Source organism: Salvia splendens, chromosome 2 (assembly GCF_004379255.2).
Source record: "Salvia splendens isolate huo1 chromosome 2, SspV2, whole genome shotgun sequence".
In the NCBI taxonomy this organism is placed as follows: domain Eukaryota; kingdom Viridiplantae; phylum Streptophyta; class Magnoliopsida; order Lamiales; family Lamiaceae; genus Salvia; species Salvia splendens.
The window spans coordinates 33,503,086-33,518,120 of NC_056033.1; the positions used below are offsets into that span (position 1 = coordinate 33,503,086).

General features: G+C 36.7%; 1 protein-coding gene across 2 annotated transcripts; it reads left to right on the forward strand.

The window, feature by feature from the left end:
- Window positions 1–5,605: 5,605 nt before the first annotated feature.
- LOC121792308 (solute carrier family 40 member 3, chloroplastic-like) lies at window positions 5,606–12,801 on the forward strand. Of its 2 annotated transcripts, none has more exons than XM_042190200.1 (14): window positions 5,606–5,923; window positions 6,108–6,306; window positions 6,417–6,480; window positions 6,936–7,060; window positions 7,678–7,767; window positions 7,846–8,022; window positions 8,106–8,180; window positions 8,279–8,380; window positions 8,462–8,579; window positions 8,663–8,809; window positions 9,796–9,902; window positions 9,989–10,102; window positions 10,690–10,990; window positions 11,917–12,801. In XM_042190200.1, the coding sequence occupies exons 1-13, from the start codon at window positions 5,784–5,786 to the stop codon at window positions 10,987–10,989; spliced, it is 1,758 nt and encodes a 585-aa protein (XP_042046134.1). In that variant the 5' UTR covers window positions 5,606–5,783; the 3' UTR covers window position 10,990; window positions 11,917–12,801. The 2 variants fall into 2 exon arrangements, with proteins under 2 accessions (XP_042046134.1, XP_042046135.1); XM_042190201.1 differs by having other exon boundaries at window positions 6,108–6,288.
- Window positions 12,802–15,035: the final 2,234 nt, after the last annotated feature.

The following is a 15,035-nucleotide window of genomic DNA, read 5'->3' on the forward strand; positions in this document are numbered from 1 at the left end:
AGGGCGCGGACGATAGTCGCGCCCTATACTTCGGTCGCAGAGGATAGCGCGAACGATGACCATCGTCCGCGCCATCGTCCGCCCAATTGTGGAGGTCGCGGACGATCAACCGCGGACGATGGCGCGCGGTTTCGTTTTTTTATAAATACCGTTCATTTGTAACATTTCATTTCACTCGATTTCATTTTCGAAACTTACATTTACATAATTACTACGAAATGGATTCAAGCCCCAGTATTCCTACGTTTAGCGCAGGGGCGCATTGGCCCGGTACAGAACCCGGCAATTATCGTTCGTTCAACACCAACACCCATTACGATCCCGATTTCAGTACGGAATCGTATGGGTTGTCTGACATAGAGCCGTCTCCGCACCGCCCAACCGCAGCGGCCGATCCCGACCCCGCCGCGACCGCTTCCGCCCCAGCCAGAAAGAAGCGGAACCGGCAGCGGGCGCAGAAGTTGCCGCCTCCCGGTGATTGCGATGAGTACGCCCCCGGCCGTACGAACTACAACGACGACGAAACTCTCACTTTGGCCCGGTGTTGGGTAGATATATCGGAAGATCCGATATTCGCGAACAACCAGCGACAGATCGCGTACTGGGAACGCATCGCGGACCTCTACAATTCGGTCAAGCCGCCGACCGCGTACAAGCGCAAGCGTGAGCAACTCCGAAAGCACTGAGATCAAGTCAAGAAGCAAGTGAACTTGTACGCGGCGGAGTTCGAGAAGTTCACGCGGTCACAGGGGAGCGGCGAGAGCTTGAGCGACGTGCGCGCTAAAGCGCTGTTGTCGTACCGGTCGATGTACGGAGACTTCAAGCACGAGGCCATCTGGGCGCTCTTGAGGGACAAGCAGAAGTTCCAAGGTGGAATTCTGCACACTGGTGCGCCGAAGAGGACGAAGACCACTGAAGCTGGTGATTACACGAGCAGCGGCAGCGGCAATCACCCGGTTGACCTCAACCGGACGTACGTGGATGAAGGGAGTTCCGGCACACCGGTGTCCGTCCGGCGTCAAGGATGCGAAGGCTAAGAGGAAGGCGACCGCGACCTCATCGTCGACCGCTGCAACCCAAGCTCCGGTCCCGGTAGAGCTCCCGACCCAAACGGCCACCGCGTTTGAGTCGTTAGCAACAGCGTCGATGGCAAGGACGATGTTGCAGACGCACAGGGCCCTCAAGAAGTGTACCGACCCCGACGAAGCCGAATATCTCCGGGCGTTACTCGATGAGCTGCGTCGGAAGTTGGGAATTGGTCCGACTTAGTTTTTTTTTATTAGTTCAGTGATGTAACTTTTTTTTGTTAAAACTTCGCCGTTTGTTATTTAGACCGTTTTTTATTTACTCGTTACTTGTTATTTGAAAACAGTTAAATTAATTAAACAAAACAATAAAATGATGATGTGGCGCGCCATAGGGCGCACCTTAGGGCGCGCCTTAAGGCGCCCCATTGCTAATGCTCTAATCTAGACGTGAGGAATTCAGGTATCGGGTGCACCCGACACCTTACCAGGTATATCTGATGCAAAATACCCTATTGAAATTAGGATTTTATACTAACTATTTTATTCCCTTCCCCATCCCCCAACCATCACCCGCCTCAACAATCCTTTCCTCCACCCCATCCACCACCCTCCTTAAGGAACATAGAGATTAATTGGAGAATTAGAGGACGTTATTAAAAACTGATAGGTGGGAATTGTCTCAGCTTGAGGGATGCAATCCAACTTGAAGTTCAATAATAAAAAAACTGATGCTACAAATTTTGAATCAACTAAAAAGAAAAGTTTTAGATCAAAATGAGATGACTAACAATAGGTTTGGACATACTCCGTCAGTCCGCATATCACACTTTAACCCGACACAATTTTTAAGAAATGTAATGCTTTCAACGTCCCACTCTAAGTGACACATTTTCTTTTTTGGATATCCCACTCTAAATGAGATCTTTCTAAATAGAAACATCACTCTCTCCACTTTTCCCCTCTCACTTATTATATTTTCTTCAATTTACTCACAAAATAACACTATATAAAATCTCGTACCGAATTGGAAATGTCCATTTAGAGTGGGACAGAGGGAGTAGAAAGTTGGTTAAAAAAGTTAGTGGACTGAAAAGTTAGTGAGACGTGAGTCCTACTTTTATATATTAGTTTTATAATAAAATGTGAGAGGAATGAGTTAGTGGAATGTAAGATCCATTATAAAAAGTAGTAAAAAGTAAGTGTGACAAGTATCGTCGGACGGATAAAAAAGGAAATTAGTGACAAGTAATAACAGACGGATGAAATAATACATACAAAAATTCCGATTAAGTCTTCTCCCCTCTCTGTCATTCTCTCATAGATTATACTATGATTTGCTAATAGTTTATATGATATGACTTATGGTAATTATTCCAGACTAAATGATTTGATCGCTTAATCACAGGTGATGAGGAGTTGGGTCGTGTAACCGTTGGGTCGAGTGTGGGTTACCCAACACAGGTATCGGGTATACCCACGAGGATATTGGGGAGGGCATCGGGTAGAGGAAACTCAGCGAAATCGGGTGTGGATACTCACGAGTACCCGTTTCGACACCCCTAATTTTAATGCACATTTATATTCCACATAGTGTAGCACTGTAATTAATCAGTAATGTAATATGAAACATTGTTGTTAAAATGAAGGATATAACTGAAAAATTGAATCATGCATGAATGTGGAGTCTTACGTTTGTTTGGTATGAACATTGTGGTGAAACCTAACGAGGTATTGTGGCAAAAGTTCGAATGTGAGGTAAAACATATATATGTGGCGTGGATATGACCCCTCACATCGTCATACTGCCCTCTAAATATGTTTTATTTAATTCATATTACAACACAATCATATAATGATTTATTCATGGTCTTATTTTATGAGAAATATATGTAATGAAGTGTCAGGAGGAAGGTTGCTCACCTCCAACCCATGGTTAAATGTCATCCCTTGACTAATAACTATACTACCATAATTAATGTCATCCTTTGACTAATAACTATATGGGGATGCTGTGCTTCCAAACAAAGTCGTCCAAGAGTTTTTATAAGAGTGAATTAATTGTATATAATCTTTCACCTTTGCACATAAATATGCATGATCTTTATTTTATATTATCATTTATGGTATCACATAACAAATATAACCATAGGTACTAAATATGTGACATTTTGGTTATGGAAGATATTTTTGGAAATTTTAATTAAATAGTACCAAACCTGTGATTTTTTTTCTTCCTTTCTTATTTCTTTTTTTCTTCTTTAGTTTCTTCTTCTTTCTTTTTTCTTCATTTTCTTCTTTCTTTTTAGTATTTTATCTTCCTTTCTTCTTTCTTATTTCTTTTCTCTTCTTTTCATATTTCATACATACCTCTAATTGCATTCATAATATAAATCAAGAATAAAACATCTAATCAAATTAATTATTTAAAGTAATTAAATCAATTAAATATTTTTATTATATTATTTTATACTCATTTTAGGGTTGAAACACCTAACTAAAAATATTTAACTCTTTATATCATTATGAATACCAATTTTATATTTTATTAAGACTATATTGATTAGTCAAAATAATAATAATTATTATTATTATATATTATATGATTCATAATTTAAATAATTATACTAATTTTTAGTATTATAACAATAACATTATTATAATAATTAAATAAAATTATAATTATAATTATAATTAAGTATATTTAAATGAGATTAAAAATAAATTAATTATTAATTTATAACATCAAAATGTAATATTAATATTGATTAGTAATAATAGTATAAAAGATGAAGAGAATGGAAAAAATATTATAATACTTCATCCGTCCATGAAAAATAGGACACATTGAGAATGACACGACTTTTAATGTGGAATTAGTAAAGTAAGAGAGAAGGGAAAAAAAGTACTCCCTCCGTCCCTGAAATTTTGTTACATTTTTTTCATTTTCGTCCGTCCCACAAAATTTGTCACATTTCACTTTTTACCATTTTTTGTAATGGACCCCACATTCCACAAACTTATTCCCACTCATATTTTATTATAAAATTAATACTTTAAAAGTAGGACTCTCATCCTACCAACTTTTTCAATCTACTTTCCATTATATTTCTTAAAACTCGTGCCATGTTAAACTATGACAAAATTTAGGGGACAGAGGGAGTAAGAGAGAAGTAGTGTAGTGGAATGTGAGATCCATATTATTAGTAAGAGAGAAGGAAAAAATGAGTACTAAGAGAGAAGAGAAAAAGTAATAGAGAAGTAGTGTTAGTGGAATGTGGGGTCCATATTAGAAGTAAGAGAGAAGTTGTTAAAAACTTTTCTTTTTTAAATGTGCTCTATTTTTCGTGGATAACCAAAAATGACAAATGTGCTCTATTTTTTATGGACGGAGGGAGTATCACTTTTGGTACTAGTTTTGTGTATACCCATTATATCCTCTATGCCACAAATGGGAAAATGTATTTGTTTAGGTTACATTTTGGGATGAAAATCGCATCAATTATAAAAAATATAATTTATAGGTACCAAAAATAATGGAGTATAAAGGTAAATTGCTTCTAAAATTGTGAACTTTCACAATAGTTTGGTATTTCCCGTAAACTTTAAAAGTTGCGTAAAAAATCATGAACTTTGCTCCTGTGTGCCAAGAGATACTTGGTTCAGGTTGATCTCTATTCCATTTGAGACTTGGTTGATTGAAAATTCGAACTCAAGCAAAGTAGTAGATGGTTATTCTTGGAGTACTATATTTGGTTTAATTTATTGGAGACTATGGAAAAACAGGAATACTAAAGTGTTTGGGGGTGAGACGTGGTCGGTGGACAGCATGATAAGCCAGAGCAGGTCTTGGGCGCGAGCTGTGCAAAGCTATGCTACACGCAAAATCAAGACTAAAGTTTCATTGAGCAAGTTAGTTAGTTGGTCCCCTCCAACGCCAGGTAGCTGGAAGATCAATACGGACGAGGCAGTGAAGGGAGTATCTCAAGTGACATCAGTCAATTGTGTTATTAGGAATGATGTCGGGGTCTGGTTTAAAAGATACTCCAGGAGCTTAGGACATGGTTTGGTAATTGTGGCTAAATTATAGGCCATATATGATGGTCTGCAGCTTGCCTGAGACAACGGAATACGAAGTCTTGAAGTCGAGAGTGACAACCAAGCAGTGGTCTTTATGATTAACTCGAATAGAGAGGATGGAAGCTGTTTCAGTCTCGTTCGAAATATTTGGAGTATGTGTAACAGAAACTGGTCTGTGGTAATCAAACACGTATATCGTGAGGCTAATTTAGTTGCTGATTTTTTGGCAAGTTGGTCGTCAGGTAGGAATACATGTATGTACCTACATGATGAGCCACCAATTGGGGTACGAAACTTGTTATTGAGTGATCGTTTGGGAATCTCATATGTTTGAGCTGAATGGACTGTAGTATTTTCTTAAGGGCTATGCCCTCCATTGTAAAAAAAACTTATGGAACTAACCATAATTTAACTAAATTTTATTTTACTATGAAATATTTTTGCCCATTTATCCTTTTAATAAAACATGGGAAGATTAGCATTTTATCCGTTACTGTTACTGCACATTTTCCAGAAAAAAGGAAGGGTTTTCCACAGCTTGCAATTTTCTTGCAACAATTTAGCACGAAACAAAATCAAAAGTGAGAGCCGAATTCAGGAGTTTCAATCTATCAGGTGTATGAAGAAGAAGTAGAATTAGGCGTAGGCATCAAGGATAATTTTGGGTTCAAGAGAAATATGGTTATCGGCGTGGTTACCACTGCTCAGTCCGCCGCTGTGGTTAGCCGTCTCCGTCTGCAAGCTATTGCTACGCCGTTTTCTCCTTTTATCAGGTTACGCCCTCCACGACGGCCGAATACCTGTCTCATCCCTAGTAGGTACCATCCGCTTCGCTGCTATTGGAAAAACGTACTATAAGTAGTTGATTGAAGCTATGTTGTTAGGTTTTCTTTAATTCACTTCCTGTTTTACTTGAAGTAGTGAGACTCAGATGTAAAAAACACTCCAATATGATGCAGTAGTACTTGTTTATTGTTATTCATCTATATTATTTTCTTGCAGGCTTGACTCTTTTAGTTTAAGGTGTTCATTCACTGGCACCGATGTCTGTGATTCTGTTGCTAATGATGAAGTCGATGGGGATCATACCACATCTCCTTGTTCAGTTCCAGTTGTTCATCTAAAATCTGATTGCCTGGACGCACAAGGACTTCATTTACTTGGTGGCAATTTTGTGGATACGGTATTGACAGCATTGCCTGTGAGTTTTGTATCATGTCACACATCCCTATTTGTGAGATTCATCCGTTTTTTGAAACAGTGAATTCTGCACTCTTACGTTGGCTCTGCTTCTCCTTGGGGTTTATATAGGTCTTGTCCGAAGAGGAGCAGAACACCATTGCTTCAACTCCTGCTCATCCAGCTGGACTCTATGGTTAGTTTCTCCTGTGGGAAATTAGAGCAACACATGCTTGATGTGATGGTGGCATATTTATTTTAACATGTAGCATTTCCAAGTACACATATTTTCCTATGGAAAGCTTTTATGATAAAAAAATATTATTCTCTGGTCTATTATCTATAAGATATTTGATTAAACTGTTACAACTATTTCCCAAGTGACTAGGTTTTTTAAGTGTTTCCTGATCATTGAAATATTGCTGGGCATGAAATCACTGTTTACCAAAGACATTTTAAGAAAAAGTGAAACTATTTGATGAAAAGAGATACTCCGTTTCTCATTGATCCATGATTTCATGTCATATATTGCTACAATTCTTAAGTCTTTTGGAGCTAATATCTCATCATGTTCCTGTTGATGAAAGCAAATTTATATCCAGATTTATTCACATGATTGAATCTTCTAATGAAATTTGAATGTGTAACTAGCTTTATACGCTAGCTGCTTGGTCGGGAATTTGGTTGAACAGCTATGGAATTTTGCTTGGCCTGCTTCTATTGCATTGATTCATCCAAGTCTTCTTCCAGTGGCTGTCATGGGCTTCTTTGCGAAGGTATCCGTTCCTACAATCACTAGGCCATCAAGATTAGGAGCCTTGGAATTACCTATTGTGCTGCAAGAATTGATGTTCTTTTTTAAGATAATTGAAATGAGTTATACTCATAGAGGATCATGATGATGTTAGAACCTGGGTCTTGAATCTATCTAGAAGTCCTCTTGCAACTCCTTTACTTCATTTCCCTTCATTTAAAGGTATCGCTTATGCCCTGCCTAGAAAAGTTCGGGTCTTTTCATGGATATTGGTCACATTCAATGTGTTACAAAGACGCTTATCATACATTCTCTTTCCCCAATGGTGTTATGTAATTAGCCTGAAGACCTAAAACTTATTATTTGTGCAGCTCTCTCACGCTTAGATTATGACATAAGAGTGTTGAATGCACTGGGTGCAAAGTAGATTCCTCCACATCATTTACTGTTTGTTACCATCTAATTTTGTCAGGTTCACATGAAAAATGGGTAAAACACTGTGCGGGGTTATCATTCTGGTCCCCTCCCTTTATAATTTAAACTCACCCTTTCCTAGTAAAATTCCATGTTTTGTTGTATTACAAAAAGGAAAGAAAAGAAAAGGAAAGGAAAACTATTGAACCTTCTGTATCTTAACAGCTTGCTGTAATAGTTGGAGGGCCTTTGGTAGGGAAGCTGATGGACTACTTTCCAAGAGTGCCTGCATATAATTGTTTGACTGTTATCCAGGTAATTTTACTGGGAGCACAAGAATGTTCAATTTCAACATTTAGCCAAAAGTTATATTCTCATACTTATTCACTCCAGGTTGCTTCTCAATTGTTATCCGTTGGAATGATAATTAATGCAAATATTATACACTCCAATTCTGTGTCTCCTGTACTTCTCCAACCTTGGTTTGTTATGCTTGTATTAGCTCTAGCCATAGAGAGGCTCTCCGGACTAGCTCTAGGTGTTGCTATGGAGCGTGATTGGGTTGTTTTGGTATTTCCTTTTCTATTTAACTAGTAAATTGGAACCTCCTTTAAGTATTTTCTCCCATTAATACTGTTCATATGATATTTCAGTTAGCAGGAACAAATAGACCGGTTGCTCTCACTCAAGCAAATGCAATGCTTAGTAGAATTGATCTACTCTGTGAGGTGATCATCAATGTCTTCAAGTCTGTTTTTGTAACTCTTTAGTGAATTTTAGTTTATTAGCTCTGGTGCTTATAGCTTTCATATTCTTGTAATCATAGATTGCAGGGACATCATTATTTGGCATTTTGTTATCTAAGTATGAACCTGTGATGTGCTTAAAACTGGCAGCTAGCTTGATGATGTGTTCACTGCCCATTTTGGTAATATGCAGCCTTTCTATTTCAAAAGTGTCCATTCCATCTAAACGTTTATCAATTTCAGCTGGTCTTGCTCTGTGGCAGATTTTCCTCACATGGCTAACGAACAAGGTTTCTGCTGGTGTTCTGGCCCATGCCAAATCTTCACAAACTGGTTCTGGATGTTCACCTACAGGATATTCCCATGAGACTGAAAATATATGTAATCTCAGTGATTTTAAATCTTAATTTCTCAGTTTTGTTCTGTTGTATTCTCTGATTCAGCTGTCCTTCTCTTCTGCACAGTGACATCAGGTATAGATGCTATAAAGCATGGATGGTTTGAATACATTCAGCAGCCTGTTCTGCCGGCAAGCCTGGCCTATGTTTTACTCTTCTTCAACGTTGCTCTTGCTCCTGGCGGTCTAATGACTGCTTTCTTAACACATCATGGTATTGTTCACACTTTGAATTTTGCAAACAGCTCGATGAGTAGCATCTGCTGGCCTTAATTTAGAAGAAACTGATTAATGCATGGCCATGTCAGTATAGTATAACTTTTTTTATCTTTTATTTTCATTCCTTGGATAGTTATTTGACTGAAAAAATCTGTTTTTATCAACTTCCATATGCCCCATTTTGAATCTCATTCAATCCATTGATTGATTTCTTTTCTTCCACCCACTAATGTATCTAGTCTGCTGCTTGTTTGGTTACCTGGCTTGCTGTTAATGTGAGCATTTATTGAAAGAAATGGGAATTAAAGTGCTAAACTAGTTTATCTCAGGAAAAATGAATAACTTAAGCAGGAAAGAACTTGCAAGTTATTCTGTTGGTACATTGGTTTACAATTTGAAGGTCATGAGGGAAGATACTAATTTTAGGAAAAGTAGATTAGCTTAGTTTCTTTGAGGAGACCATTTGTTTGTATTTGGAGTTGTTGATCCACTGCTTCCACTAGCAGATACAAGAAACTCTTAGCGAATATGCAATACTATTTCTATTTGGTCGAGGTATATACCTTGTGAAAAAAGTAAAAGAAATGAACCTGATATCTTATACCTATACTATTCCACTAAATGTTGAGGAACCTACAATCTATATGCTTTTGTTTCATGTTTCTCCACGGAAGAGTAACTACACGTAAGTATGTAACTTTTATGTTCTTGTATTCTATTTCTATTCGATTAACGATGCATTTTCTGTCAGAGAAATGGATGGATGTTATGTCATAGAAAGCTGTACTGATGTTCTCAACATTGTTTCCAGGCTCATGCATTTTTAAATCACCCAACTTACATGCATGTCCTCTGATCTCTCCTATTCTTTGTACTGATCCTTGTCTCTGTGAAGGATGTGAAATTTAATGTTTGAAGATAATATTTTCCCCTTCATGTTGGTTCTCTTTCTTTGTATTCATGTGGTTGTTATTGCTACAGGTCTAAATCCTTCAATTATTGGAGCCTTCAGTGGATTATGCGCTTTCATGGGTGTTACGGCAACTTTTGTGTCCGCAAAAATGGTCAACCAACTAGGCATTCTGAAGGTGTTAATCTTAAAGTATTTATTTTGTTGAAAGATCTTCTGTTGTTGTTGCTAACCTTTGGTCCTTATGTTAATCTTTTACACCAGGCTGGAGCAGCTGGTCTTATCTTTCAGGCTTCACTTCTTACCATAGCAGTTGGTGTATATTGGAGTGGTTCTTTTTCTCACAAGATTCCACTCATGTTGTTTTTGTTTTTAGTTGTAAGTTTCTTCTCTGTTTTCATCTAAAATTGAAAATAATAAAAACATGAAATGGATGCATTTGAAGTTGCGTTCACCTAATCACTGAGTGCCAGACCACTAAAACGCTGCATTACCAAAAAAGAACACACACGGTCTTCTTAATAGATTTTGTTTCAAGATATTTATATAAACACAATAGATATAATGTTTGACATATTAATTATCATGTGTGTTGGCGACCCATATGCAATATTGGGGTGCATATTTGAACAGGATTGTGTTGTTCTTAGATACTTGTAAAACATATACCTTATAGATACATGTAAAATAAAACGTGGGTATATATTTATCGTGTTTTGCTTGTCTTAATCTTGTAGGATGTGTGGTGCACCTTGACATTCTCTAATGTGTGAAATATATTTGACCCGTCTCTGTTACATGTTCAAATTTAATTATTTAGTCTTTATGACAAGAAAAGGCTTGAGATTTATCAATATCTTGTGTATGCATATAATAAAGTTCTTTTGCAACTTGAAACTATATCAGAGCTTCATTTGGACCTCGCAGTTAAAGTACTCATATGCTAGAACAATTTGTATTGGCAGGTATTGTCTAGACTGGGGCACATGTCATATGATGTTATAGGCGCACAGATTTTACAAACTGGGATTCCTGCCTCTAAAGCTAATCTTATTGGAACAACTGAGATTTCATTTGCTAGTTTGGCAGAGTCGATAATGCTAGGGGTTGCCATAATTGCAAATGATGTTTCACAATTTGGATTTCTGGTGATGCTGTCGCTTCTGTCAGTAGTTGGAGCAGCTTGTTTATACTGTAGATGGTTGAAGAAACCAACTGACATTCAACGAGATCTTTTTTCTTTTGAGCTACTGCAGTCTTCATAATGTAAGTGGATAACTCTATGTTCCTAGTGTTTTATTTTGTTTGTATGCTGATAACTTCCCAAGAAGTTCTATCCTGCTGAATGTCAGCTTCGAATGATGATTGTCTAACAAAGGAATATGAGGAACAAATATGCATAAAATCTGGTTCACATGCCCCTGAGAGGTAATGAGTATTAGAATGGTTTGGTAGTTTTCAAAGTAAAAAACAATGGAAAATTTTATCTTCTTGGTTAGAAAATCTCACAGTAGTATAGTATGTTCGAATTCTAGGAAACAGAAACTGGAATGAGTCCTTGATTAAGAAAATAAAATTAGAGGAGTAAGAGAAGATTGTTTAGTTGATGACAAAGAGTTGAGCAAGAGCTAGGAGTTAATTCACTGGTGCTGATGTTAGCTAGTCCCTCAAAATATGCTACTAATTAGAAATATAAAAATCATGTCAATCAGATCTCCAAATTGTTAACCTAATCCAAGGATTTCCCTTGAGAACATTCATCCTGCATGCATAGACTTGCTGAATCTAGTGCCATGCCGGATCCATTTGGCATGTTTTTGAAGCTGGATATTTCATGTTGCGGGCTGGATACTTCATGGCAAGATAAAGATTGTAATATATCGGTTTCTGGATTCAGGATACCTGTAAAATCATTCCAAACTTCTAACTGAGCATCCCTTATCATTTTGGACAGTGCCAGTTGATCTAGGAGGAATTGGTAGAACAAAGCAAGTAAATAATGATTAGGAAATCTCAAATCACCCAATTTACATGATGCTTGAAACCCCAATCAAATAATTTAGCACTTTGGCTGAAATTTGACATTTCTAAGTCTAGAACTGAATTACTAATGTATTTGCTGTGTAAATAGGTCTGCAGATTGCCTCTAGATTGTAAAATGATACTACATTTTTTCATTTTGTGTACCTCAGCTGCAGGGCTAACTTCAGCAACGGAAATGAAACTAGATTCAAGTATGAGGTGCCATTTTCTCTAACTGGCTAGAAGCCTTAAGTATAACATCCTGTCACTCAGATACTAGCCGTGGCAGTAAGAAGAAGGCATTTCCCATGGTGTACGTACATGATAGCTCATCAGATGGCAATGATCATGCTGCACACATATGATATCAGTCAGAATAGTCTCTTTCTATAGGCAGGCTGTAAATACATGCACATACTTTCTAATCAATTGTTCAAAAAATGTAATTTCCTTTGGCTAAGCATCTATTCTTCTGTATGTGGAGACCATTACACAAGCGACCATCCTGAGAAGAGTTATGGTGCATTAATTTAGAAGTTTAACAATGGCCTGCAACTGAAGGAAGAAGATGGCATGCAAATATCAGCAATCATGAAAATACAGTGTACCAATATATGACATTCATTTATTTTGGTACCCGTTTTCAATAGTCGGCTTGCCTTGTGGCTGGTCCCTTTTATTACTCTTGTCTTTTCATCTGTTTGGTACACTTAACCGAATAATTCACTGTTGATAAATGCGAGTGAGCAAGATGGATACAAAATGATTTTGAATCTGAGTACTGAACATTTGATTATTGCTTCTTGAAGTGGCACTGCAGCTTTGCTAAAGATAGCCGATGAAGTAAAACATAAACGAGTGGCAGAACAGGGCTTGCGGGAGGAACAATCGGAGATTTTCAGGCTTTGTTCACTGTGGACCACCAATTTGCTGTCAAACAATAACTGTATGTAATGATCTTTTCTTTTCTCTCCCTTGTTGTATATGCATGTGCTGTAACATCTGCTTTGATGATCTTTATCTGTGGGGATATGAAAGGTGCTAGTTTCATTAAAGTTTCTACGCGTACGTTTTGTGGATGGGGTCGTATTATATGCAATTCTGTTAGAATCTTTATTAGGGTCAACCAAAAATAATTTCATCAGCACCGTACATCTTGAAAGATTAATAAAATGAAATTTGTGAGTGCTGTTAGTTAGGACACAGCTCTTATAATGTTCAACGTGTATAATTGGTTATAGTGTGTGGCACAGTTGTGGAGATGAAATGCGTTAGGTTGGAGAAGCTTTCTATTAATTATTAGTATTAAAAGTAGAATTTATGTGGTTAAGTTGAATGCTCCACGACGAAGTAACAGTTTTTTTTTTAACTTTCTTCACATGTGTGATTTTGGACTCAAATTATTTCTCACTAGTAAGAGCAAGGTCTTGCGTTAAACTACTGTCCTTATAGAATGAGAGTGTCCTTATAAAATTGGATGTCTATTATAGCTTTTATATGTAAATTAAAAGTAATGATAGTATTATTCGTAGCAGTAACAGTAATATTTATTCTGAGTTTCACAATCACATGCATTATAAAATGACTGGAAATCTGACCTACTAGTTGGAGTCTTGGATGTGAATTATCTTATCAATTGATTGCACTCTCTTGTCATAAATCAAGTAGTACTACTACATTTGGTTACTTTTTTATAGTTTAGTTTATTTTTTATATTTTTGAGAAGTTGCAAATCATTAACGGGTTCAAACAATGCATAAAAAACGAAATGTAGCAATTTCGGTCGCATGTGGATGCAAATGCAAATGCACATACTATTTGTAATTTACTTAGTACGGAGTACTAAATAAAGTCATGACTTATTTGTAAAAAGGTATTTGGTCGACACAAAATTGAAACAACAAAGATTGATTTCATTACGTAAATTATGAAATTAAATGTTTCTTAGTGTACTTTGTACTGTCTAAACAAGTATAATAAATAGTACTACTATAAATATATCCATCCCATGGAACTGTACCATCACGTCCACAATTGGGAAAGAGCTCCAGTGCTCAACGGTTTTTTGTAATCTTATAACTATTTGTTGTATGAAATTAAACATGCATATGATAATTTTCACGTACAAATTTGTATGTATGAAATAGGCAATAATGCATGTACTGGTCTCAGACCGGCGAAGAGTACTCAACGGGGATGAACAGCAGCAACTCGGTGTGGGAGCTTCAAGAGTGGCTCAGGAGACCACCACCGAGTCCTCGGCGGTGATTAGACCAGACCACCACCATTCAGTCATCAACTCATTTAATACTCCAATAAAATGTATCCTAAATAAAGAAATCAAGTCACCGCATTATATATCTAGGTAACATATGATATGAGACATCGAATAGTTGTCACGTCGAAATCAAAATTGAAAATGATAATTTTAAGTTGTTTGAGCAAACAATTTAATTTTGTCATGAAATAAAACAATCTGCGTTGCTGGGAAAATGACAACCAAGATAAAATGAATAAAAATTGAATTAAGAAAATACAAAAATACAAGTTTGCAAACATCATCATATATATATATTTGTTGGGTCTATCCTATTCTAGAATATTTGTTACATATTCATCCACTCAATATATCCCTCCGCCTAGATGAAACATCTCTGTAATGAATGAAGAACTTTAAATTAATACTTGCAGCCGAAGTTTGTTTATGTAATACTACTATCTAATCTATTTTAGAAATATAAGTAGTATCAAATCTGAGTACTGATCGACAGCGACACCAAAGTTTTTGCCAACAAATGAAGGTGTTTTGTCATGACATATTTTAGCTAGATTAGGAGTAGTGAGTAATTAGTGGAGAAGAATGCACATGCAAGGCATCCTAATCACATCGTGTGATATAATCTAATATCATCATAACTGACTTGATATTTCTTTAATTCTCAGACGTTAAATTAGTCGGAAACCGATTAGTTTTAAGCTTAATTTAATACAATTACAACAAATTAATCTTAATTTGAGATATCCATTGAATATGCACTCTTGTATCCACATTAATTTAAACAACCATTTTCTATTAACTAGAGAAATTAAAATGATTGAATAACTTCATATGCCATAGTTTACCACAACCATAAGACTTGTTTGGCATGGGGGCCAGGGCCAGGGTGCAATCAGCCGTCTTTATTATTATGGTACCCCGTTGGGTTCAAAGCCACGTTAGAATGTGTGTTATTCCACATAATATAATATTTAATTAAAACATATATTAATATTTTCATACTATTATTTA

What these genes read in the sequence shown, in the direction of transcription:
- LOC121792308 (XM_042190200.1), top strand. Translation starts at nt 5,784, where the DNA reads ATGGTTATCGGCGTGGTTACCACTGCTCAGTCCGCCGCTGTGGTTAGC. An exon ending in GAATTGATCTACTCTGTGAG is followed by an intron (nt 8,181 to 8,278) that starts GTGATCATCAAT and finishes TTGTAATCATAG; the next exon opens with ATTGCAGGGACATCATTATT. An exon ending in TGCTTTCTTAACACATCATG is followed by an intron (nt 8,810 to 9,795) that starts GTATTGTTCACA and finishes TTATTGCTACAG; the next exon opens with GTCTAAATCCTTCAATTATT.